Consider the following 25,603-nt stretch of genomic DNA (forward strand, 5'->3'; position numbering starts at 1 on the left):
GAAAAAGAAAGGCTCGGGTCTCGTTTTTTTTCGTGTTCAAGCTTCCTAGCATAGCTCGGTGTGTGTTGGAGGCTCGGGGTATATTCCGTTTGAGGGTTTTCCTTTGAAAGTCTAGCATTCACATCATCATCTTCTTCAACCATCTACTAAACTCTTAAAGGGTTAAGAATGTAAGTGTTTACAAGCTTGATAGTTTAGCTTTTCCGTATCATTTGATCCTTGCTTCGGGTTTCTAGTAAATAGATTATTGGTAATCTTATAACGTGAATAAACTAGGTTATTCATGAACATATACATATATAAACATATGGATACATATGTTTACTTTGTAAATATCACGCTTCCGCCTAAATTGTGACTAGTTAAATGGTTAACTAAGATTATAATTTCATAGAAACCCAACAGTAACTTGTGAAACTTTTCCTCTCACAATATAAACAATCTCAAACAACTTATTACTTTTCTAAAAATTTATAAATTATATGTTTGTAAAAATAAGCAATCCTAAACACCCCTAAGTGCAACTTATCTTAACATCTAGTATTTTTGTTTTCTTTTTTAAACAATGCATTTTGGTATTTATTAAATGTGCATATTGGAGGCTTGGCGCTATCTTTTCAATATTATTATTTAATGGAAAACTCATAATTTGTAAATACAATTGACTTGAATCGTTACCACTTGGGATGACTCAATTTTTATAAAATGTCCTATTGTCTTTCTACACTAATATTATCTCCCTGTTCTAATAAAGTAAAGTAATTATGGACATATGTCATTTTTAGTTAATTTTATTATTTTCCCTCCAAAACAAACGTAGTAATATATACAATATATTAATAATTATTCACTTTTCTTTTACACTCTATTTATGTTATATCTATGCATTTTTATAAAATAAATATTAACATATTATTTATTATATATTCCAAAATACTTGGTGAATTCCAAAAATCAACAAATCATGTTTGCCAAAGATTGAAAAGAATATAATTTCAAATGTTATCATTAACATATTGTACTATATATATTATAGAAGATTGTAAAGAAAAACAAAACTCGAATATGCTTTCATTTTACAAAGTAATTTTAATCATTAAATTATAATATATGCTTAAAAGTCGATCCATTTTTTAAACTCAATCCACTCATCTATTATTATTATTATTGTTGTTGTTGTAAATTGCCATATAAATTTATAAATTTTATATATATATATATATACACATATGCTTTAAATCTATCCATTTATTTTTTCGGTTAATTTAGTAAAATATATATATGTTAGAATGTAAGGATAGTATACACGAATCACTTTCAAACATAATAAAGTTTATTATATTTAATTTCTTAGTTTTTTTTAATCAAGGATTGTTTCAGGTTTTTTGTGGAACTTACATTTGATTGTTATGGGTCAAAAATTGGTAAATAGATTGTTTGGTATACGCTAACTTCATTTAGATCAAAATTTGTTACGAGTTAAAAATGGAAAATTTGAGTATTTTTAAAAGTTTAAGAACGCAAATAGATTTATCGTCAAATTTGTTATGGGTTCAAAGTGTCGACTTAAACATGATTCGAATGAAAGTTAGAATTTTAAACGGAAATAATCAAAAGGTTCAGGATTTGGCAAAATTAACTATTTTTCCCTTGACTATTAAAATTTAAGAAAAAGATTGCAAACATTTTTGACATGTCACCCCCAACCCTATCAATACTTCTAACTTTTATCAAATTTGAAATATTTGTATCAACATTAACTTTTTCTTCAATGGTGATTAGAACATTGTATGGGAAGCATGTCACGCAAAACTATGCTTAAATGAAATAAAATATTCACAAATTCAATGAGTTAACATGTTATTTTTTATGTTATCATTATGACAAAGTCGAGAAGCCCCCTTAAACTTATCAAAATATTTCTCATGGTGTAGCTCAAAATGTTGTTAGGGATTTACTTTTTCAAGGAGGGGTTCCTCTTAGATTCTGGTCTGAATGTGTGCTAACTGCTGCTTACTTGATTAACAGAACTCCACCCTATCCTTATAAGTTGGTGTATGGTTTAAACCTGTCTTGAGTCATTTAAGAATGTTTGGTTGTCTTTGTTTTAGTACTATTCTAAATAATACAAATAAATTTTCGAATTGGGCTGAAAAGTGTGTTTTTATTGGCTATTCCAATCAAAAGAATGGTTATAAATTATGGAGTTCAGATACTAAACAAATTATTTTTTCTAGAGATGTGAAAATTTATGAATCTATATTTCCGTTTGTTGATAATGATATTTTAAGAGAAGTTGACACAAGTAATCTTGATATTAACAACTTAATTTTTTTTATTTGTTTGATCAAGCTGACACCAAACCTTCTAATGACCAAGAAATACCCAATGATGAACTTAATGCTGATCCTAATAGACAAGAAACTTTTACTTATCGGTCTCAGCAGTCTAGAAACGGTTCTAGTACTACTGAGGGCGGGGTAGACGTTGCTAATCAGCAGCCCAATAGTAGTTCTAGGGGCATGGCAGATACTAGTGTCAGCAGCCCAGTAATTTTGAACCAATTTCTAACAGGGTTGGGGGTGTAGACAGAGGTGATGTAGTGTTTAATGATCATGCTTCTGAGGGAATGAAAGTTAAAATAGAACACAATATACCAACTGTATTAAGGAGGTTAACTAGAAATGCTACGTTTCCAAAAACCTTAAATGATTTTGTTGTAGAGGGTAAGGTTAAGTATGGCCTTGAAAAAGTTGTGAATTATTCTAATTTGTTAAATAAAAGTAGTGAACCAAAAACTTATTCGGATGCGGCAACTAATCCAAATTGGATTGCAGCTATAAATAATGAAATAGAGGCTTTAAATAGAAATAATACATGGGAGTTGGTTGATTTACCACCCAATAGGAAAACTATTGGGTGTAAATGGATTTTTAAAATTAAGTACAAGTCTAATGGAGAAATAGAAAGATTTAAAGCTAGATTAGTTGCTAAAGGATTTAATAAAAAAGAATGTGTTGACTTCTTTAAAACCTTTTCTCTTGTGGTTTAAATGATAACACTTAGAGGTGTGTTTTCTATTGCTATTTAAAATGACCAGTCAATATTTCAACTAGACATTAATAATGCCTTCTTGTATGGGGACTTTTACAAGGATGTGTATACGTCTTTACCGGAAGGTTATTTCACTAAAGGTGATACTAAAGTGTGTAGATTAAAGAAATCCTTGTATGGCTTGAAACAAGCACCAAGGATGTGGAATGAAAAGTTAGTAAATGTGTTGTTTGAATTATGGTTTGTACAAAGTCAATGTGATTATTCTATGTTTGTGAAATCAAGTAATTCGGTTTTTATTGTATTACTTGTATATGTTGATGATATAGTAATAACTGGTAGTTGTAACAAATAAATGATGAAAGTTAAAGAGTTTCTTAAAACTAAATTTTTGATCAAAGATCTTGGTGATCTGAAATATTTTCTTGGAATTGAAATTATTAAAACTGATAAAGGATTTTGCTATCACAAAGAAATTGTTTGGATTTGTTGGCTGAGTATGGTATGACAGAATGCAAACTAGTTAATAGTCCTTTAGAATAACACTTTGTGATAACTAATACGTGTAAAAAGGATAATGTGATTTTAAGTAACATCGCTGGTTATCAAAAACTTGTGGGAAAGCTAATCTACTTAGCTCATACCAGACCGGATATTGCTTACTCGGTACATTATCTAAGTTAATAGATGCATAAACCAACTAATACACATTTACAAATTTCTTTAAGAGTCTTTAAGATATTTGAAACATGCTCCTGGTAGAGAAGTCTTGTTTACAAAAAGTGATTCCCTTGATTTAAAAGCCTATTCAGATTCTGATTGGGCAAAATGTTTGGAAACAAGGAAATTTGTTATCGGATATTGTGTTTTTTTAGGCAATTGTTTAGTTGCATGGAAAAGCAAAAGGCATTTAACCGTTTCAAGGTCTTATGCCGAGTCAGAATATCGTGCAATGTGTTCTGCAACATCATAAATAATGTGGTTAGTTAATATTTTGTTTGAGCTTCACATTAAGGTTAGTCTTCCGGTTCCTTTGTATTGTGATAGTATGGCTGCAATATCCATTGCAGCCAATTCCGTTTTTCACGAGAGAACAAAACACTTTGAATTGGACTTATTCTTCTTAAGAGAAAAAATTTCTGAAGGAACAATAAAAACTGTTGCTATTAAGTCAGAAAATCAGGTTGTAGATGTTTTTACAAAAGGTGCTAATTAGTCAACATGTTGAACTATGTAAAAGGTTGTGTATGTTCGATGTGTTTAGTCATTGAATTGAGGAGGGGTGTTGAAAGGTAGAATAATTTAAGAGATCTAATTCAATTCAATGTGTTTAAATATGAGGTATTACTGGATCAGGTTACTGGATTTATGAGCTTAGGACTTGAGTTCACATAATGAAGTTTGGGCTTGTGGCTACTAGACTTAAAGTGGATCGGGCTTAAAAGTTGTAGCTGGTGAACCATGAGTCAAGAAGTCAAAGCTGTACATATATATATATTATTTCATCAGAACATATTTTACCAGACACTAGTACTTTTCTCTCTCAATAAGTTGTTGAGGAGTTATTAGATCAAGGGTTTGTTCTTGAGCATATTGATCTGTACTGTTGCTCGTTAGATCTTGTTTACGTGCTTCATAAACAAATTATCATATTGTTGATTTGCGAGTAGTCAAGACGTTGTATTCGTATTCTATATTTGGTGTCATTGGTTGAGTGATTTAAATTTCTGTTAATCTCTTCTCTGGTTATCATTTTTAACAGTGTTTTATAATCTAACTTTTACAGCCTTCCTGATGGTTATGAATATAATTAAATTTGTGTGTTCATATGACTTATGAGACAGATGATGAATCCACAATCATCTTATTATTAATTAAAAAAAAAAAGAAAACAATTTTAACGGCTGAAAAACTTGAGATTTTGACAGAATAAATACATGGATGATATTCGAGAAAGTAGCAGTAAGCATTACATGAATCAATCAAATTGTATATATTCTCTTGTCAATTTTTGTTAGTTCGTGCTACAAATGCACCAGTACTGTAGTGTCGTACATATGTGGTCCCTGTCAACCTTTGATGGGTAGACAAGCAGTTCTAACCACTAGTGCTTGAGCCGTTGTGGGACAACCTTTGAGTTATCCTTTTCTTTTCATTATCTACCCAAAAATGTAGATAATGTGTGAACCTTGCTTGTGAGTTATCCTTTTCCTTTTCTTTTCTTTTGAGTTATCCTTTTCTTTTCATTATCTACCCAAAAATGATAGCCCTGCTTGTGATGCGCACATATGATGTATATATGTGTGAACCCTCGGGTGGGCAAAAGTGAAATTGCACTAATTTTGACGTTATTTTACTAATCTCATGAAAATAACGTTAAAAGTGACGGACGGTTAATCAGGCATCATGTAGTGGCGTTGATAGCTGAAAGACAAGGGTAACCGATCAGCCGGTGTCCCGATGATTGAGTGCTATGTGCCTTATGTCCAAGGCTTGATGCAAAACTACTATCGAGCCGGGGGTCTCACCGAAAGCAGCCTCTCTATCCTTATAGGGTAGAGGTAAGGCTGTCTACATCTTACCCTCCTCAGACCCTACCATAGCTTTGCTATTGGTGGGATATACTGAGTACGATGATGATGATGATGATGATGACCCAAAAATGCCGTTTTATTTATTTTGCCTTTGATACTTTTCATTAAAACGTTTAGGATGCTATTTGTTCGCATCTATTATACTGTTAAAAAAAAGGTTTTTTTCATAAATAACACGCATTCTTATAATTTTTTACTAATAAAATAATTCAAAATTAAATTAAGTTACATTCAAATTCTAGAATTTCTTCTTAATATAATAAATCAAAATTAAATTAAAATAATCATCATTCCACATATACTTCACACCAATTTGTTTATATATCTTATTATTTATGTTATTAAACTATTTTTTATTAGTTATCATTTTTTTTATTCTGACAAGTTTATGTAAAATAATCTTTTAAATTGGTTTCATTAGGTATATTATTAAAATAGTATTAAATTCATTCTTTTTGTTGTATTTTTTAAACCACCCGTGTATAAGAAGGGTTTTAATATAGTAACTAAGATATAGCCTCGTGTAATACATAGGTGGTTATTAAAAATAGAACAAAAAAATTATATTTAATAATATACGTAATAACATACATTGCCGTCTCAAAACCATATTAAAATATATTTATATGTCTAAAATATGTTTAATACAACATATTTTTATCTTATGGATTCATAATAGCATGCCTTATGAAAGAATGATTTTGTTTTAATAGTAGAAATATATAGATTAAGATTAAATAGCTTAATAGATGTAAATTATAATTTTGAAAATTGTTGAGGTGGAATCCTATGTGGATAGCTTAATTAAAGAGTCATGTAGAAACTATGTGTTGCTTTAATATAGTAGTTAGATTTATTAAAGAAACTAGAATACGATGAAATTGGATTTAGAATTAACTTTTTCTGGAAAATAAATTGGAATTTAGAAGAATTAAATCGGTGAAAAGATTTTGAGGATGCTAGGACTTTGAGAGTTTAAGCGACATAACAATCATAAAAAGAATGAAACCTATCACTAGGACAATCACGACATGTCTCCACCGTTGACACCACCTTAGAACGTATCGGTACCAAAACATATCTATAGTAGTTCACTTTTCTTGATTTGCTAATAGCAGTTTAACGACTGTTAAAATATTTATGTTTATAAATTGAACTTTCCTTTATATATCTACATTACTTACAAGAAAAGGTCCTAATCGTGTGATGGACTTGTCACAAGCCGGTGATTGACATGGCTACTATTTGAGGTTCAACTTGTAGTAACGTACTGCTTTTATCTTGTAGTAATTAAGTACATCGGATGGTTAATATGATATTTAAAACAAAAATGAAATCAAACTTTAAATAGATGAGACAACAAGACATGAACGAAACATTATAAAATCACTTCAATTGTTTAGAAAAGAAAAGGAGACGTAAAAACGTGACGGGTTAATCGGGTTGATATTTTACTAACAATTTTGTATATAAAACATCATAAGAAATTATAATATTATTCGGTATAAAAAAATCCCCTAATGTAACCAGTGGGAAAAAATATAAAACGGATATAAGTGGAGAAAGTGACAAAACCAAAAAAACAAAAATGATAGTTCATTTTATTCTTTTTTTCTTTTCTTTTTCTCTGTTTTTTTTGTTAGTAAGGGCATAGTCATTTCATACCACTTTAACATAACACTTTTAACAGCGTTAATGAGTTGGATTCAAATGACAAAAAGATAAAAAAAAATGAAACTACATAAATGATAGTTTTATTGGATAGGGGTACGGTGTGCCTACATCCCACCCTCCCCAGACCCTATTTATAGGTTTGCTATCATTTAAGCTGAGGGTCTTTCTGGAAGCCACCTTTCTATTTTATTGGATAGGGATACGGTGTGCCTACATCCCACCTCCCTAGACCCTACTTATAGCTTTGCTATTGGTGGGATTGTTACTAGGTATGATTGATTGACTGACATAAATGATAGTTTTCTTAAATTATAGGAAAGAAAGTGAGAAAAAAATTTCCATATGAATGCTCTAATATGCATCCTAAATTTTCTAAGATTTTTATATATAAAAGGTTCCAAGTATGGTTGAACATGAACAAGAGAAATCAACGCACGAGTTTGCTATGACGACCATTACCTCTTTGAGACTTTGAAAATGGTTTTTTTTTGTCCTATTCATCTATATAATACGCTAAAGAATTGTAATTTGTGACGCATTTAGTTGATAAAATAAATAGTGTTTTATTTGTAAGTTTGTAAAAAAAAATAATGAAATATGGCATTGGCAGTGGGATAGCAACAAAGGCATCAGTGTTGGCAGTGGTAGTGACATGGTTACAGCAGGGTGTTTTAGGTCGTCTGGTGGTGGTAGCGATAATGCTGTCAGGTTTTGGAGGTGGTGGCGAGGCGTGAAGGAACAAGAGAATTTAGTTAATGAGTTCAAATTCCTTTACCATCTCGAAAGCATGTCTTCGTTTCTTAATTCCATATATGTTAATTCGAACAAATTTTTTGAATCAAACCCCGTTTATTTCTCTAATACTATATATATATATATATATATATACTTGTGTTTTATGTTGAACATGAGTTAAAGTTACTTGAAATCATAGAAAACTTAGTAACTTTGTTTTATCACTATCCATGTAGCGTTGATATTTGTAACAAGTGAATCGTTGTATATTTGTAAACACATTATTCGATTGAACAACAATGACTAACTTAAGAATAAACATCATTTATCATCAAATCAACAAATTATAGTCTTATTTAATGTTTCAAGTGCATTTTAGTCGGTATTTAAAACCCTAAAACCAAAAGAGCTATTATCACTTTTTTCTATCGACGAAATGATCATCACATCATTACTCTTTTTATGGCTATTTAAAATAATATCTTTTTGATTTGAATACAAATAAAAAAGGTATATATAGACATGTTAGGAAGGTTGGTGAGTGGATTTCATTTTCAAAGTTATTGATAAATCAAAATCAAGGGCATTTCGTACATCAATAACCAAAATCTTTGCTTATTGTCACTTTCAAACAAAACGTTCATCAACTAGTTGCATACAAATATTCCAAAACATAAAAAGATAAAACCAATGTACAAATAGTAATAAGTAACGTACATATTATATCCACATTATTATTGTTATAGAATTAAAATATTTGTTTCTAAAAAACTAGAGACTTGCCATTTGCATTTTGGCTTTGGACTCTAACCCATGTTTTCTTTTCATTGAGAATATATTGCATCACTTGACAACAAAACATAAAAAATAAAAAATAAAAACAACTGGGAATTCAATTAAACCTTTTTAAATTACAATTTGGGTTGTATGTAATTTATAGATCAAATAAAATAGGTTACATGGTCGGTTTAAATAGGTATATGTCATGTTTCAAAAATATATATAATGCCATGTCAGTATCAGACTTAATAATAAAATACGAACTTAGAATTAATCTATTATCAACGGATTAAATGTGGCGGTTATTCATAGGACATTCAAGTGATTAGTTATAAATTTTGATATAGAATGGTGTCACATCTTATGGGTGGATTTTATTTTCCATTCTTACGTTTTTTTTAATCTACCTATTCTAATAAAGTAAAATAAATGTGGACACTTGTCATGTTTTGGTTAATTCTCATAATTTTTTCCCTCCAAAACTAATATACCCTAATATATGTAATAAATCAATAATTATTCACTTTCCTTTTACACTATACTTATATGTTGGGTCGTATTTTGTGGTTTATGCTTGTAATTTTGGGCTTAGTTTTGTATAGTTTGGGCTTTTGTTTGTAAACCGAGATCTATTGATCTTGGTGGGCTTTTAGTTGGTTTGGGCCTAGTTGATAGGATATATATAGAACATATGTTAACGGTTCTAGGTTGGTCATTTTGTTAGTATTGAAGCCGTGACATTGTGTAACGCTAAAGGGCTTAAGCACCCGGCTATTATATAATAGTGTGTTTTGAAGCCTTTCTTGTGTGCTCTTATCGCTATTATCTTTCACGTATTGAATCAACACATTGTTATTTTCCGCATTTCATCGTGCATTTGGTCTCACATTGCAAGATCCTCCGACACGGAACTTACAATTGGTATCAGAGCCTATAGACCTTTTCTAGGCTCGGTTATTGGTGATATCAAGGATTCTACCGGTGATTTACAGGTGCGTGTTTTGGTTGAAGAATTCTGGATCTTGAAGATAGACTGTTCTTCGTGTTCTTCGGGTTGTTGAAGTTAATCTGGAAAAGATTTGGGTCAATCTTCGAATTAAATTCAAATCTTTTCATTCTCAGGATTTGATTCTATCTTTAAGTTTACCAAATCAAGAACATTCCTTAATTCTCGGGATTTGACTAAATCTTCAAAGATTTCCATATCAAGAGCCTTGATAGTTTTCGGCTGATTTTATTGGGTTCTAGGGAAAATTTGATAGTTCTCTGTCAATAAGCAGAGTTCTCTGTCAATAATCATAGTTCTCTGTTAAGTATCAGAGTTCTCTGTCAATAATCAAAGTTCTCGGCCACTAGTCAAAGTTTCGGTTAAATTTCAACGTTCTCGGCTAGTTTTGCTTGTTCTCGATCAAGTTTCAAGGTTCTCGGGCTTTTGAAAGCATTGGGCTCACTTAGTTGGGCTTTAGATTTTGTTCAAGTGGGCTTCTGATTCATTGGGCCAGTCATCCGAGGTATGTTCATGGCCTTCACATCTTCCAGATCATCCGAGGTAAGTCCTGTATTATGCTCCCAATTATGTATTGATAAAGTAGGACTGTATAAAATTCACAATAGTAATATGCTTAGAGAGATGGAGGGAATTAAATATGAAACTGCTACCCTTAAGAAATTGGAAAATGCTTTAAAAGAAAAACTAGAGGCACAACAAAAGGATTTCTCAAGACTTCAATCCGATTTCAGCATAAAATGTTGTTACCACCTAGATGCTAAAAAGAAAATTTCTGAACTAACCGCCGAGATGCATCCAAGTTGGAGATAGCTAAATTAACTAATAAATTTGAAAATGCTGAATTCAACTTTAAGAAATTTGATGTCTCTAGTGTTGTAGTTGAGTCAATGATAGAAAAACAGTTAAAATGAAAAGAGAACAAGGGTGTGGGTCTTGGATACAACATGGTTCCTCCTCCATATAATAATAACTATACTAGTCTTCCTCTTACCAAGGAAGAAGAAAAGGAAAAATGTATGCAGTATGGTAAGTCAACTACAAATGACAAGGGTATGGTTGGTTCAATCACGATAACTGAATCAACATCCTGGGTGAACGATTCTAATGTGTTTACTTCATGTGCAGATGAAGTAATAGTTGAGGATTGGACTGATGAGGATGATGATTCACCTATTAATTCTCATGTTGCTTTGAATTTGCCTGCTTTGAATACCGTTGCTACAAATGTTTGTGTGAGCTCTATTTTAAAGAGCAAAAATAATCGTGTGGTTGACTTCTTTAAAACTTCTAAAAGTAGTGATCCACTTTTTAATAAACTTGATAAAAATAAGAATTTTCATAAATATTCATCACTCAAGTTTGTTAAAGAAGGAAGTTCACGTACTTGTAACTGTGAGAAATCCAGTACTAAGTTCAATGGTGGACAAACAGACTCACACAACAGAGCAAGACTGGGAATCGGCCACAACAACTTTTTCGTTAAAAGGCAAACCTGTTTTAACTGTGGCATTCCCGGTCACATTTCTAGAAACTGTTCTCGTCTCCCGTATGTTCCATATTACAAACGCCATCAGAGGATTATGCCTCAAAATACCTACAAGAATTTTAATTCTAATAAAATGAGATACGGCAAAGCCCTCTGACGGTGATTGGAGGAGAAACAAGGCTGACAGGTCAAGTTCCTATCAAACCAAGCCTAATTCGGTTCAAAAGCGGAACGGAAACTTGATTTCGACTCTGAGATCCAAGTGGGCCTCAGAATCAAAATCGTTTAGAAGGTCAAAGTCAATAGTGTATTCCGTTCGCAAACCGGAGACGAAGCCAACCATCTATACAAACAATAAAGTTTTAAAACCTAAATACAGATGGTTGCCTAAGTCTCCGGTGACCAAGTCATCAAAGCCTTGCTGTTCGATCTTTGATAAGCAGGAATACATGTCATGGCAACCCGTGACACGGTTGAACAAGTCAAGTTTACCTAGAACGACTATGGACTGGGTACCTAAGACTAATTAATCTTGCACATCGTGCAGGAACAACAATGGAGAAATATCATCAGACCGTGGTATATTGATAGTAGCTGTTCCAGGCACATGATAGGAGGCATCTCTCAGTTGGACGACATTCAAATTTGTAATGGAGGGTATGTTTCCTTTGCGGGATGAGAGAAGGGAAAGATTACACAGAATGGTGTAAGAGACTGCTGTTCTCAGGTTATCTGGATGCAACATCAATTGCTGGATTACGGTTTGAAATTTCTTGACACTCCTATTTTCTGTGATACTGATGCTGCCATTGCCATTGTTAAAAACCCGATTCAGCATTCTAAACCAAGCACATCGATATCAAAATTCATTTTATTCGTGACTGTTACGACCGAAAGTTAATTCATCTTGAACAGGTCCACATTGATAATAATTTGGCGGACCTATTTACGAAACCGGTCGAAACAGCCAGATTCAATGTGCTTGTAGGGTTTCTTAAGATGCTGCGTGTTGATGACTGAGTATTTTTTTTTGAGGTTTAAATTGTGTACATAAATTTTTTTGTCATAATTTCTGTACAAATTTAGGGGGAGAAAAAGAAAAATACAAAAAGAGTGTGTGTGTGTGCTTAAAAAAAATTTGTTATGGGTTCAAAGTGTTGACTTTAAAATGTCAAAAGTATGAAAGTTAAAATTTTAAACATGATTCGGGTTTCAAAATTATTTTTAAGAGCATTTCTTGAAATAATTAAAAGGTTCGGGATTTGACAAACTGACTATTTTCCCCTCAACTATTAAAATTTAAGAAAACATTACGAACACTTTCGACATGCCACCCCCATGCCTATCAATGCTTAACTTTTATCAAATTTGAAATATTTATGTCAACATTAATTTTTCTTTCAATGGTGATTAGAACATTGTATGGGAAGCATGACATGCTAAACCATGCTCAAATGAAACAAAATATTCATAAAATTGAATATGTTAACATGTTTTTTATGTTGTCATTATGACAAAGTTGAGAAGCTCTCTGAAACTTATCAAAATATTTTTCATGGTGTAGCTCAGAAAAACATAGCTCTTGAAGAACATTTATTGCTACAATTTAATGTTCTACTTTCCTTTGATGGGTGGTAAATTGATAAATATATCAATAAAGGTAACGCTTCTTTTGTATTTAGGCTGAGTGGTTAGAACAATTATTGTATAAGAAGTCTTATTTTCAAAATTAGTTCATAACCAAAATTCTTTCAATTATACATATGACACCGAGAATGAATTTTTCAATAGAAAAAAGCATTCTCGGGTACGTTTTTGCACGGGCATTTTTTTATCAAGTTCATTTAAAAAAATCATTTTGTGATATAAATAAAATCAATTTATGTACACATCGTATAGATACAAGCATAGATGTAATAAATATTTTTTTCATATGCGCTATGTAATTATCTGTTTTACTTATAATTTTATAATTTGAAATATCCCGTGTGTGGCACACGGGCTCTAAAACTAGTTATATAATAATATAATACAATAATTTTAGGGACAATATAAAAGTGATTAATTTAATCATAATCGTCTAAAGATCAACATAATTAAACCGAAATAATTGAAGAAAACAATAAACTAACGTTTCGGCTAATTTAAGGGGTGCGGAGTATCCCATGGCAAGCTTCGAACCCGTATGATAATACCGCCACCACCTATGTACCCATGCATTGCCTCAAAACGATTTGGTAAATGTTTGTCACGTAAATTCACACTATTTTCCTTTTAACTTCTAACAACCAAATTAAAAACAAAAACAAAAGGTCATATGATACTTGTGGGTGGGTGCTGCTAGTGATTTTGTGGTTTGTGGGATACTTGAGAGTATAAATAAGATATCAGCGCATAATTGGTCTAATAATGGCCTACTTTTTCTTTTATGTTACATACATCTATAAAATCAAATTAATAGAACCGATCTACAAGTTGAAGTGAAACAACTTGTCAATCCCTTATTCTAAAGCAAAGCTCATAATGTACTTAGAATCATAGCTCATTCCCTGATTACTTTGATTAGTGTGATTTTGAGCATGAAAACCACCGCATAATGAATATTTGCACATTAGGATAATCACTAATGTGCTGGTTAGAATTCGTTGAGATTTATTGTTTTACATCTTGAAATGAATAAGTTGGGTATTGAGCTTTGGACTTATGATAATATTATGCATAATGTGTAGAGTTTGTAATGCATGAGCATTATTCATCTGGGTTGTGTCAACATGGTTAAACCTTTCCATTTGATATCAAAGAACATCATGAATTTGAGAAGATATGAACATTCATTTGAGACTATAATTCTCACCCATAAGAAGTTGTAAACTTGTAAAATTGACTCGAAAAGTAAGATCAAACAACCTCACTAAATCCTAAGCGCGCTAAGATTTAGATGTAATTGAAGTCCATAAACTTGTTTGTTTGAAAGATTTATATCTTCTTCTATGGCCGGATTGGACAAGAGGGTAGGGTGTCTACAGCCACCGGCCCAAACACTCAGTAGTCCAGATTTTTTTAATGAAAAAAATATATATCTACTCTAATAAAAAATACCACTTTGTGCCACTTGTCACTATCTCAGCCCTCCTCATAGTTTTAAACCCATTTTCAATATATGGTTTCATTTTCGGATCTTGCGTGGGTCTTACCCGACTCTACTATTAATTTATGGAACTATAACCTTATATTGTTATAACCTTATTTGTTTTTATTCAACACAATGGCAACTCTCCCTCGATTAGAAACCCTAGGCCCGCCTCTTCTTTCCAAAATGTCTTCTTCGGCTGATAAAGTATATGGTTTCTTACATACTAATTAAACACAAAGAATTTCAATGTACGATTTTGTTTATGGATCCTTCATCTGATAAAGTTTAGGCTTCTTACATAATTCAAAGCTAAATGAAGTTAGGCCTTCAAGTGTGTTCTGCGTATCTTGCTACATGAATTTAGGGCTTTGGGTGTGTTCCTCAATGAAGGATTTGTTAAGATTTTTGGTATATGCTTTTATGAAATTCGGTGATCGATAGTTCTTTAGAATATTTAGTATCGGATTTTATTATTTCAAAATATGAAAACTATACACAAATTTTTTTTTAAAAAAATACAGTTAGTACAAATCATATCTTTAGTATGATTTAATTCGCAACCTATGTTAATGCACTTTGGTTTATTTTTGCAGGATGGGCTTAAAATTCTAGTTGATATTATGGTTATGAACTTATGATGGCAAGTATCAAATTTTGGTTATGATATGCTTTCTAAAATTCACATATATATTGGTCAAACTATAAGTCAATATACAATCAAATATGCAGTCCAGCTTCTTTTTGTTAGTTATTTACAGAATTTCAGCATTATTTTTCATTAGCTGACCTTTAACATTGGTATGTTTTTTTAATTTTTCCTGGCAATTACATTCATATGAAGAAGGTATATTGACTAATGCAAGAGTTTTATTAAGATTTATTTATGGCCTTATCAAGAATTTCAAGCATACATGGACAAAAGATATTGATTCTTGATAAACACGTTATTGATCAATACAACCATAAATGCAAACTGCAAAGAAATTTTTACCAACTTGTAACATATTTCTGTAAAATTATTGTTTTGTAATACATATGATTTTAATGTAAATTGTCATTGTTTTAACAACATGTGATAATTGTGTTGTTGACTGTATTTCGCTTAATGGTTAAAATTTGAAATTCTTATCAATTGTCGTGTAATACACAAGTCTCAATCTAGATTTTAATATTCAAATCCAATTACTCAACTCATATAAGCCAATTTTTATAAACAAAAAATTTTTGAACCACCCAAATCATAACTAAGTAAGCTCATTTAAAAATTTTAATTGTTTAAACCAAACAAAAAACCGTTTTACTTAAGCCCCAAGATTTTTTTCGCATTCGGCCTAAAAGATTTTAATGATTCTCAAAGATGACTCTGTCATTTTTGTAACACCCCGGCTTTAAATGGAATACGCCCGGGTGCAACGTACAGATCACTCATAAGCTCGTAACACTATTAATAGTGACAATATATTTATTTTATTCCATAATATCGCAAGTACACAAATAGTTTGATAATGAGACAATCAACATTACATCTAAATGAAACAAATATTATTCATTGAAATAATCCTAAGGTATAACTAGTTTTCTTGTCCTGACACTTCATCGTATCAACCTGCAGCACGTTTAAAATAATATATTTTCTCAACAACACATATTGGTGAGTTTTTATAAGTTTTTGCGTATATAAATATATATAAAATGCGCGATTCAACGATCGTCATGCAATAAATATTCAAACATAATGTAATTGAAATCAAATAGTGTCTCATCCCGTTCATTGAGCCGAAGCCGTAGAAGTCGGGGAAATGAGAACCACCTTACATAAACAACCGAAGTCGTAACGATAAACGGCGTAGGTACGTCCCGTCGGACCCTCCCACAATGTGTATGCGTTTGCGTTTGCGTAACTTCCACAATAAAAACAGTAAACACGTTGCACATAATTCACGTATAATCATAAACAATATGCAAGAATAATATTAACATGTACGATAAATGTGAATCGGTTTGTAAACAAGCTCATAACTAACGAAATAAAAACTTGTGGTATGCTACACCCCAAAATATTAAAAGCGTTAAAAGGGGGTTATGAAAAACTCACATGTTAAATAAGCAAGAATGAGTAAATAAGCGAAGATGTCTTTAAGCGAGTGAACCGACAGGGTTCGGTTCAATAAGTGACCCTAGATAAATAGATAACTATGATCAAAATAAGGTTGAGGAAAGATAAGAAATAGATGGCCGACATGTTCAGTTTATAACTCTTAAACGAAAAGTTTGTTAAAAATATATTTTTGTTCTATTTTTATAAGTTAAATGAAATAGGTTAGTTATTTGATTTTTGATCAATTTTATTTTAGTTTTAGAAAAATAAAATAAAATAAAAATAAAGGTTATAATAATTATTAGTTAATTTTAATGATTTCGGTTCATTTCCGAGCCAAATATTATTTAATAAAACAAGTTTAACGAGTGGTTCATGTTTTTGGTTGGACATGAACTCAGTTTGATTCGGGTTTATATCTAACATGCTTGAAATGATAAGATGGTGTGACATGTTGGAAATTTTTAGTCTTGTTTATTAGTTTTGCAAAAGTTACTTTTTAACTTAAAACTTATTTTTAACCGAACATTAACGTGCCGATGAGTGATAGTGAAAACACCACCACGGTTGTTAATTTAGAGTGACAACATGATGATGATCACATGATATGTTGTACATAAATAAGACAATAATTACCCGAGGATGGAATATCAAAGAAGAAAGAAAAATTTGAAACTTGGATTTTTGCACCATTTGAAAAGCAATAACACAATTGAAAGTGTAAAGTGTTGTGCTGAATGATTTGTAGAAGTTTGAGAGGCTTTATATAGGCTTCAAGTCGTTAATAACAAGGTTGAAGTGATTAATTGCATAAGCTAGTCATAAGGCTAATCTTAAGCAATATTAATCACCAAATTAATGAGCTTTGATCCAGTTTGGTGAATTAGGAAGTTAATTATCAATAATAAAATAGTCTAGGTTCATCCAATACTTGGAAAAATGAGTCAAATGGCGGGAATTTAGAGAGGATGAGAAGAAGGCGGTCGACCCGTCTTGAAGAATACCAATAATTATAAACAATTAAATAACACAATCAATACTCAATAAATGCGAAGATTTTATTAATAATTCTAAAGGTATCAAAATTTTAAAATGATTCGGATTTTCGGGTTTTTAAAAATGACGAATGTCACAATTTTCAAACACATGAGATTTGTGGAAAGAGTAAATTGTGATGTGTGTTAAGAACTAGAAACAAATGCAATTTAGAGAGTAAAGGTTTTGAAATGTGTTGTAGCCGGCATTGACTACACTAATGTGTATAGTCAGTCATACACCAACTCTATGGTGCAAAGGTTTTGGTCCTTTGCTCCATGTTAACCATATGTAAAGAAAACCATTATATGGCTATCGATTGATCCACTCAAATAATTGCCATAGAGAACTTCTCCGGTTCTCCTTCTTGAGCACTCACGCACTCAAATAATTGGAAATAGTGTTTTAAGAAAACTTTCTAGCTAGATTTCGTTCCAAAATAATAACGTATCACCTATGCCCATCAATCTTTTAAAGAAACATTTTAAAAATATTACCTCTTGTCAAAAAATTCCTTCTCAAATATGGAGATGTTATGTCATGTTCGCGGTACCAATTTCTTGGTCATCCTCTCGTAATTGTGATCGTTCGCATCATGAATCGCTTTAATGCATTCAAACCACAACAAATTTCCTTTTTTTTTCATGCGCCGCCGCCATTTTGCTAGAAGCGCCAAACTCAACCACTGCTTAACCAAAGTGCAGCCCCAAAAAAAGATGCATCTTGTAAAGTTGTAAAGGTAAATCTAAAATAGTAAAGTAACTTTTTTTTTTAAAGTTAGAAAACTAACAAATGACCCACCAGCCCATAAGGAATCATAGTAGATAAAGATCATCATCTTTCTTTGCTGTAACTTCAAGTTTACTACTGAAATATTTGAGTCAAACCAAAACAACAACCCAACCTTTACTCCCTCTAGTTGCTATCACACTCCTCTGGAGATAACTATATATCATCTTGGTCCTATTTAGGGGTGCAATCAAGCCGAGCTACTCGCAAGCTACTCGAAATCGGCTCGTTAAAAAGCTCGATTGAGCCGGGCTTAATTGAGCTCGAGCCTAAAAATAAGCTAGTTTAATAAACGAGCCTGAGCCCGAGCTTTACTTATCGAGCTCGAGCCTGCTCGCGAGCCTAAATGAGCCTGCCATTTTTATAACTTTTTAAAATTATATATATAATAATTATTAATTAATACGTATAATGTTATGAAAAAATAAATAAAATAATGAAATAACATATATTATTTTATACATAAAGTTATAATTAAAAAATATATAAAAATAATTATAATTATATATAAAATAATTGATAAATAGAGCCCGAGCCGAACTCGAGCTTCAAAATCCGCTCACGAGCTGAGCTCGAGCTTTAAAAATAGAGCTTGAGACGAGCCGAGCTCGAGCTCGAGGTCTGTGTAAGTTAAACAAGTCGAGCTCGAGCCTAGTCGAGCTCGGGCACGGCTCGGCTCGTTTGCACCCCAGCCCTATTCAAATTCATTGAAAAAAGTAACAACCCTTTGTTCCCACTCACCTTCTTATGTACTTATCATAACCACTTTTTTATTTTAGTTGCATTATCTATTTATCAGCAGACTTCAATTCTAAATACTATTAACTTTTTTTTTCTATATAGAAATATATTTCACTCTAAATACATTTCAAGAAAATGGTTCACAAAGTTTGTAGCTTTTTTATAAAAAAAAGACTTTTTTTTTTAATTTCTAAAACCCCTTGTAGGCTTTTCTAGACAATATATGACCTCCACATATAGTGCTAGCTCTTCAATAACTTATGATGAATCAACTCACAAATGGGTCCTTTAACTTTTTATAATTCAAGGGGTCATTTTATGTGTTTGGGTAATCAGATCAGACCAGCCTGCCAAACACCATACAGCTGTGCAATTTGGTATCTTTATAAACCACACCCAATTGACTCAACATTGAAATGATGATATATGAATATGTTATATGAATTTAGGCTTTTTTTTTCTTTTTTGACTAACTATGCCATGAGGGGTCCATTTATTTTTATTAATATCTACTTTTGTCTGTATCAAATGCATTCTAATTAAGTCTAACTGATTAGATATTTTTTTAACTTTTTATCAAGATTTTGTGTTAAACAAAGCCTAATTGTACTATTGTAGGCAGCTAGTGACCAATTGGGGACCATGATCAAGATATAGTCGGTGTTATGTTAATCTTGCAGACCAACATGTTATATGTAGCCACTTTAATATAGTAATAAATAATTAATTATCACAAGTTGATTATACAACCTATATGCAGGTCAAAATCCAATTATAAAATTATTAAACAAGTCAATGATTAATATGCCTAAGGCACACACACACTCATGTGTGTTATATATCAATCATGCAAGATTACATTTACATACTGTATATTAGTTGTAGTGAAAGTGATGTCTGGATTTTTTTTTATCTATGTGTTCAACAAGATTACATTTTTATTTATTTATTTTAAATAAAGATTAGGTGTGACCATGTATAGAGATCAGATTTGACTTTTCATGCTAGTTGAAGTTGTGGATGTTAGCAAAATCTGAACATTATGTCCTTACTATGTAGCTTCAACACATGTAATTATTGATCTTTAGAAGCATCTAATTTGTCTAGTTGTGACAAATAAGCACCATTTTTGTAAGAAAGCTCAAAAACAATTTTAAAAAAGTTAAAAAAGCACAACTGTTTTTTGCAAGAATGAACCATCTTGGAAGTTATTGATCAGGGATATTGTGGTCTTTATGAAATATATATGATATCATGTAATAGGTGGCCAACTTGTGCATGCCTAGAGTGGTTCTTGTCGTCGTCGGATAAAAAATAAACGGCGAAAGATGCATTAGAACAAGTGGTGGTCCCTCCTGATGTGTTTAAAGATTGATTCCCTATATATATACACTAAGATGCCTTTCTGAGTGCTTGCAAAATCTACAACTAAAAGGAATTGGCTTTGTTTGGTTTTTAGAATATGAAAAGCCGAAGAGGAAGGCGATCTGAGGTGCGTTTTGAGTAGTAGTATTTGTTACTTTTAATTCAAAAGATGGAAAAAAATTGTGATTTTTATGCGTTTGTTTGCAGGCGTTTTGGCCGTCAATGGTGATGAAGAAATGGTTAAACATTCAGCCGAAAAATAATGACTTTAGTGAAGATGAAGTTGATACCGAGACCGAAAGCGAAGATGATGGTATGCAAATTGTATTAAAAGTTAAAACACTTCAAGATTCAAAAAGGTTGCATTTTTCAACACCTTTTGTGTTTTCTCATCATTCTTGTTTTCCAACTTGATCACAGTTTGTTCTGTAAAAGAAGAAAGAACGCGTTTTGATACGAGTTATGCTCGTAGAACACCGAGGAACATGTCTTCATGTACAGATCATAACTCAGATGGTGATATTTCTTTTAATTATCTTTTATTATTTTATTGTTTCTTTTTAAGAATTTTCGTCTAATTATGTGATTGCTTTGTGAATTTAGGGATACCTGCAAAAGGGTTGATAAAACATAAGAGGGGGCAATCGGAGACAATGCGTGTTCACTATATTAAAACAAAAGATGTGAGGTTTGGCTCTAGAATATCATAAATACTTGTTTTTTCTTTTTCTTTTTTTTTTTGCTTTCTTGTATTCGAAAACGTCTTAAAAATCGGTTCTTTTTTTATTTTTATATCATCAGGATGACAATTGGCACATGGAATGTAGCTGGAAGGATCCCTGATGAAGATCTTGAGATAGATGAGTGGCTTTGTATGGATCAACCAGCTGATATTTACATTCTTGGGTAAGACTTTTGACTTTTTGAGGTCAAACATGTTAGATTTCAACTTCAGAATTATTACAGTTTCTTTGGGCTATATGCATTCAATTTATAACTTTTTAAATGTTTATAACTTGTTCCTAAAAGGGTAACAGTCTTTTTTTATATTTGTATAAATCCCATATGCATAACAGTGAATCTTGCAAAAACTGGTTTGATTTTATTATTTAAAGCACCCTCTTTTAATTAAAGAATCACTTTTACAGTTTTCAGGAAGTTGTTCCTTTAAGTGCTGGCAATGTTTTGGGAGCTGAAACTCGAAGGCCGATATTAAAATGGGAGTCGATTATTCGAAAAGCTTTGAACAAAACATCCGAGCAAGTGGCCATACCTAAAAGCTACAGTGCTCCAACTTCTCCAATCTTGAACAGCAATGGTAATTTGGGTGCCACCAAGATAAGTGTTCCAGAAACAAAAGTGATTAATATATTAAACTGGCCCGAAAAAGCCTTGGATATAACACCAAAAGTGCTTTCTTCTGGTGCAAAGTTAAGAAGAGTGTTAAGTTTAAGTAACTCTGCAAGAGTAAGTTCTGACTGGTTGGCCCCACAAGACGTTGGTGGCGGGTTAAAACGGGTGCATCATAGCTCAGGTGACTTGGGCTTGCTCTGGGCCGAGCACCAAGAACGGACCGACACGGTTGACTCGCTTGATGATGTGGCGGAACAGGTGTTGGAAGAAGAAGATGATTTTTTTGAAGGTCCAATAGAAATGGAGGACGAGAAATCGGCTTTCTTGGATGGTCAAGAAAAGTCAACTCATAGGTAAAGTTTGATTTTTTTTTTGTTTGGGTTATGTTGCAAGATTCATAAAGGTTAACTTGTTTGAGGAAATATGTATCAGGTATGTAAGAATTGTTAGTAAGCAGATGGTGGGCATATACATTTCAGTTTGGGTACGGAAAAGGCTGAGAAGACATATTAACAACTTAAAAGTTTCCCCGGTTGGGGTCGGGCTTATGGGATACATGGGTAATAAGGTAACTAGGCTCTGTTTTGGACTTTCGGTCATATAGTCAAACAAGTCAACTCACTGCTAGAGGTGGCAAGTTTGACTTTTTAGTTACGAATGGGTCGATTCATGCTATGTATGACCATGAGGATTGTTAAAAAGTCATAACTGATTACTGTTTTATGTTTTAGGGATCGGTGTCTGTTAGCATGTCTCTTTATCAAACGAGGTTATGCTTTGTTTGTTCTCATTTGACTTCTGGACATAAGGTTGGAGATGAAGAGAAGCGGAATTCAAATGTGTCTGAGATCTTGAAACGTACTCGATTCTCGTCTGTTTTAGATCCTGATCAACCTCAAACAATCCCGTGTCATGAGTAAGTAGTTTTTAAGGGTGCCTCTAAAGCAACACCTCTGACACACGAAACACATGATACAGACACCACTTACATGTCATATGGGCCGTGTGACTTGGAAAAAATGGTCATATCATATGACTGGTAGATCATACGGGCTATAACGTTTTAAGTATATGGTCTGACTTGACCACTGATGAAGTCATATGGCCCGTATGACCATTTTCTCTCTGTATCATACGGCCCGTATGATGATGCCACCTAGTGTATGTATAGGGTGTGAATTTCCGACACGACACAAACCTAACACGAGCCTGTGAACCCGTTTAGCTAAATTGGTTGTGGGTTCGCAGGTTGACCCATTAAGCCCATTTGTTTTTGTTTTATATTTTTAATGTGTTTACATAAAATAAAAAAACTTTTGGTCAAACGGACCGTGTTTAGGTCAACCTGCGAATAAGTGTGTCGTGTTCGGGTTCATGTGCTTGACGCTATTTTCGTGTTCGGGTTGTGTCCAGGTTGGGCCCGCCAACCCACGGGCCCAACCCGTTTAGCACCGCTAAATATGATTTCTCAACCTTATCATAGATTTTTCTACCGTTTACCATCATTTCTTATAATTCATAGTGTTTTCCTGGTTCCTCAAACAGTCAGATATTCTGGTTTGGCGACTTGAACTATCGTATCAACAAGCAGGATGAAGAAGTCAGAAAGCTTGTTTCCATGAAGCAGTGGGACCAACTGCTCTATAGCGATCAGGTACTGATTTTGGCCCGTTTGACCCATTTGACACGTTTCCTACCATTTTAAGTAAATGCGTCAAAATTTCCACTTGGTATGTTAAGACCAAATGCATGTGAATATTATGTAGCTAAGTGGGATGTTTTTCATGTTGTAGCTTTGTAAAGAATTGAGAAGGGGCCGTGTTTTTGAGGGATGGAAAGAGGGCGTTATCGACTTTCCACCGACGTACAAATATGAATTCAATTCAGATCGATATGCAGGTGAAAATCCAAAAGAAGGAGAAAAGAGGAGAGCACCAGCATGGTAAGTTATTCCACTCAATAAAAGTTTGACCTTTGACTCTTTGAGGTCAAAGGAGACACTTTTAAATTCAAATTCTAATCTGGATATTGAATGCTGAAAAATCTTTTTATTAATGTTTATTGAAGTATATAACGTATATGATAAAGAGAAGGTTATTCGGACTATGATTTGTAACTACATATCTTACAGATTTTGTTTGAAATTAAGACGTTTGACCTCAAAAGTCAAGATTCATTGATTACTTCTTAAAAAACAGTCTTGTGAACCTTAAAAGTCAATGTGAGTTTTTGCATGAAGTTCATGTATTAAATAAACTCAAACACACAGGTGTGACCGTATATTATGGATGGGAAAAGGCATAAAACAACTTTGTTACAACCACGCTGAAATAAGGATGTCTGATCATAGGCCAGTTAGTTCAGTGTTTGCACTTGAGGTTGAAGTGTTTAACCCGAGAAAGCTGCGAAGAGCTCTAAATTTGACATGTGCTGCAGTGCACCCGGTGATCATTTTGGATGAGGCTGAGTTGGAATTATTGCCCTAACTTAAGCTTGATTAATACATTCTTGATCTTGATTTTTTATAGGATTAGAATGATGATTTTTGGTTTTTGGTCAACTTTCTTGTATAGAAGAGAGGTGGGTTTTTTGTTTTGTTTTTTTTTTTGAAAGATTTTACAAGACAATAAAAGAACTTAAAGAAATGGGCAGCTTTAGAGCAAAAGGTGGAATACAATGTATATAGAATTTGAATGAATCATATGGTTAATCTGTTTGTATATGGACAATGAGTCATGAATGTGATAACCAACATTGTGTGCATACACTTGTAAACTTTTAACTCAACTTGCAAACATGTAATACCATGGCCATCAACATGTAAACGCGTAATTTTGTAAACTTGTGACGCGACAAAGCTTTACTTGCATAACATATTTCATAATATATTTCTTGAATATCATGTATATAGCCCATATTCAATCTTTTAATTCTCAAAACATATTTTCATCATGAGAGTATGCAATAATATCAGACAGTCATGTCATGTAGCATAAAAGCAGGAAAAGTGAAAGATAAAATAGGATTTCCCGAATACGTGTGAAATGCTGACCATGTCTACAATGCATATCAAAAGAAAAGGTTCGTATATTTATAGACTTATAGTGTAACGTCAAGTTTCTAGTTTACTTAATTTAATGTCTTCCTAAGTATCATGGTAACCTAAAGGTACATTTATTCGAGATTAGCATTGTGAAATGGTTTCATGATGGTTCGCGTGTTTTTTGCTTTTCATGATCATTAGATCAGTGTCAATTTTCGTTAAATACACTATTACACCATGTGTATTTAAAGTGAAAGGCATCAAAATAATCAAACTTCACAAGTTGACATTATTGTTGTCCTTTTTAATATGAACACAAATAAGAAGTTTCTTGTAGGCCAAATTCAATTTGTGTTGTGTTGAACCTAGTTTTGAAATCTACCAAAAATACAATTTATCATTCATTAATGCTACAACATGAAAGGTCTCACTCAATATCAACTTGGAGTTTTTGCATGCCTATAACTATTTTAAAGTTATACTAACTATTAGTTAATTTATTACTATAAGTTCTTTATATTCTTACATGTTATAACTGTAACTATTTAAGTCATGGAACTTGATAAAAATAAAATGTATGAACTGATCCGAGTACAAAACCTTGATATGCAGTTCCAGTATTAAATTTGTATCCAAATAATCATTTGAAACAAGAGCATGTAGATATCTTTATAGATAAAGATGCTAAATATTGTTGATAATTGTGGTTTGGCT

General features: G+C 32.3%; 2 protein-coding genes across 4 annotated transcripts in view; both read left to right on the forward strand.

Annotated features, from left to right (window-relative positions):
- The window catches only part of LOC143562139 (uncharacterized), a 78,244-nt gene that overhangs the window by 28,455 nt on the left and 24,186 nt on the right, over positions 1-25,603 (forward strand). The window lies entirely within an intron of this gene.
- On the forward strand, positions 20,457-24,471 carry LOC143562152 (type I inositol polyphosphate 5-phosphatase 2-like). Of its 3 annotated transcripts, none has more exons than XM_077050043.1 (11): positions 20,457-20,620; positions 20,701-20,806; positions 20,914-21,009; positions 21,097-21,181; positions 21,295-21,399; positions 21,642-22,199; positions 22,279-22,414; positions 22,578-22,762; positions 23,392-23,500; positions 23,746-23,788; positions 24,116-24,300. In XM_077050043.1, exons 1-11 carry the CDS (start codon positions 20,591-20,593, stop codon positions 24,148-24,150), a joined length of 1,488 nt encoding a protein of 495 aa, XP_076906158.1. In that variant the 5' UTR covers positions 20,457-20,590; the 3' UTR covers positions 24,151-24,300. The 3 variants fall into 3 exon arrangements, with proteins under 3 accessions (XP_076906158.1, XP_076906157.1, XP_076906159.1); XM_077050042.1 differs by having other exon boundaries at positions 20,473-20,620; positions 23,640-23,788; positions 24,116-24,471; XM_077050044.1 differs by lacking the exons at positions 20,457-20,620; positions 20,701-20,806 and having other exon boundaries at positions 20,952-21,009; positions 21,097-21,176; positions 23,640-23,788; positions 24,116-24,471.

The sequence above is a fragment of the Bidens hawaiensis genome, unplaced genomic scaffold (genome assembly GCF_021521415.1).
Source record: "Bidens hawaiensis isolate Kalapana, Puna unplaced genomic scaffold, B.hawaiensis_p1.1 tig00020915_1, whole genome shotgun sequence".
Classification (NCBI taxonomy): Eukaryota; Viridiplantae; Streptophyta; class Magnoliopsida; order Asterales; family Asteraceae; genus Bidens; species Bidens hawaiensis.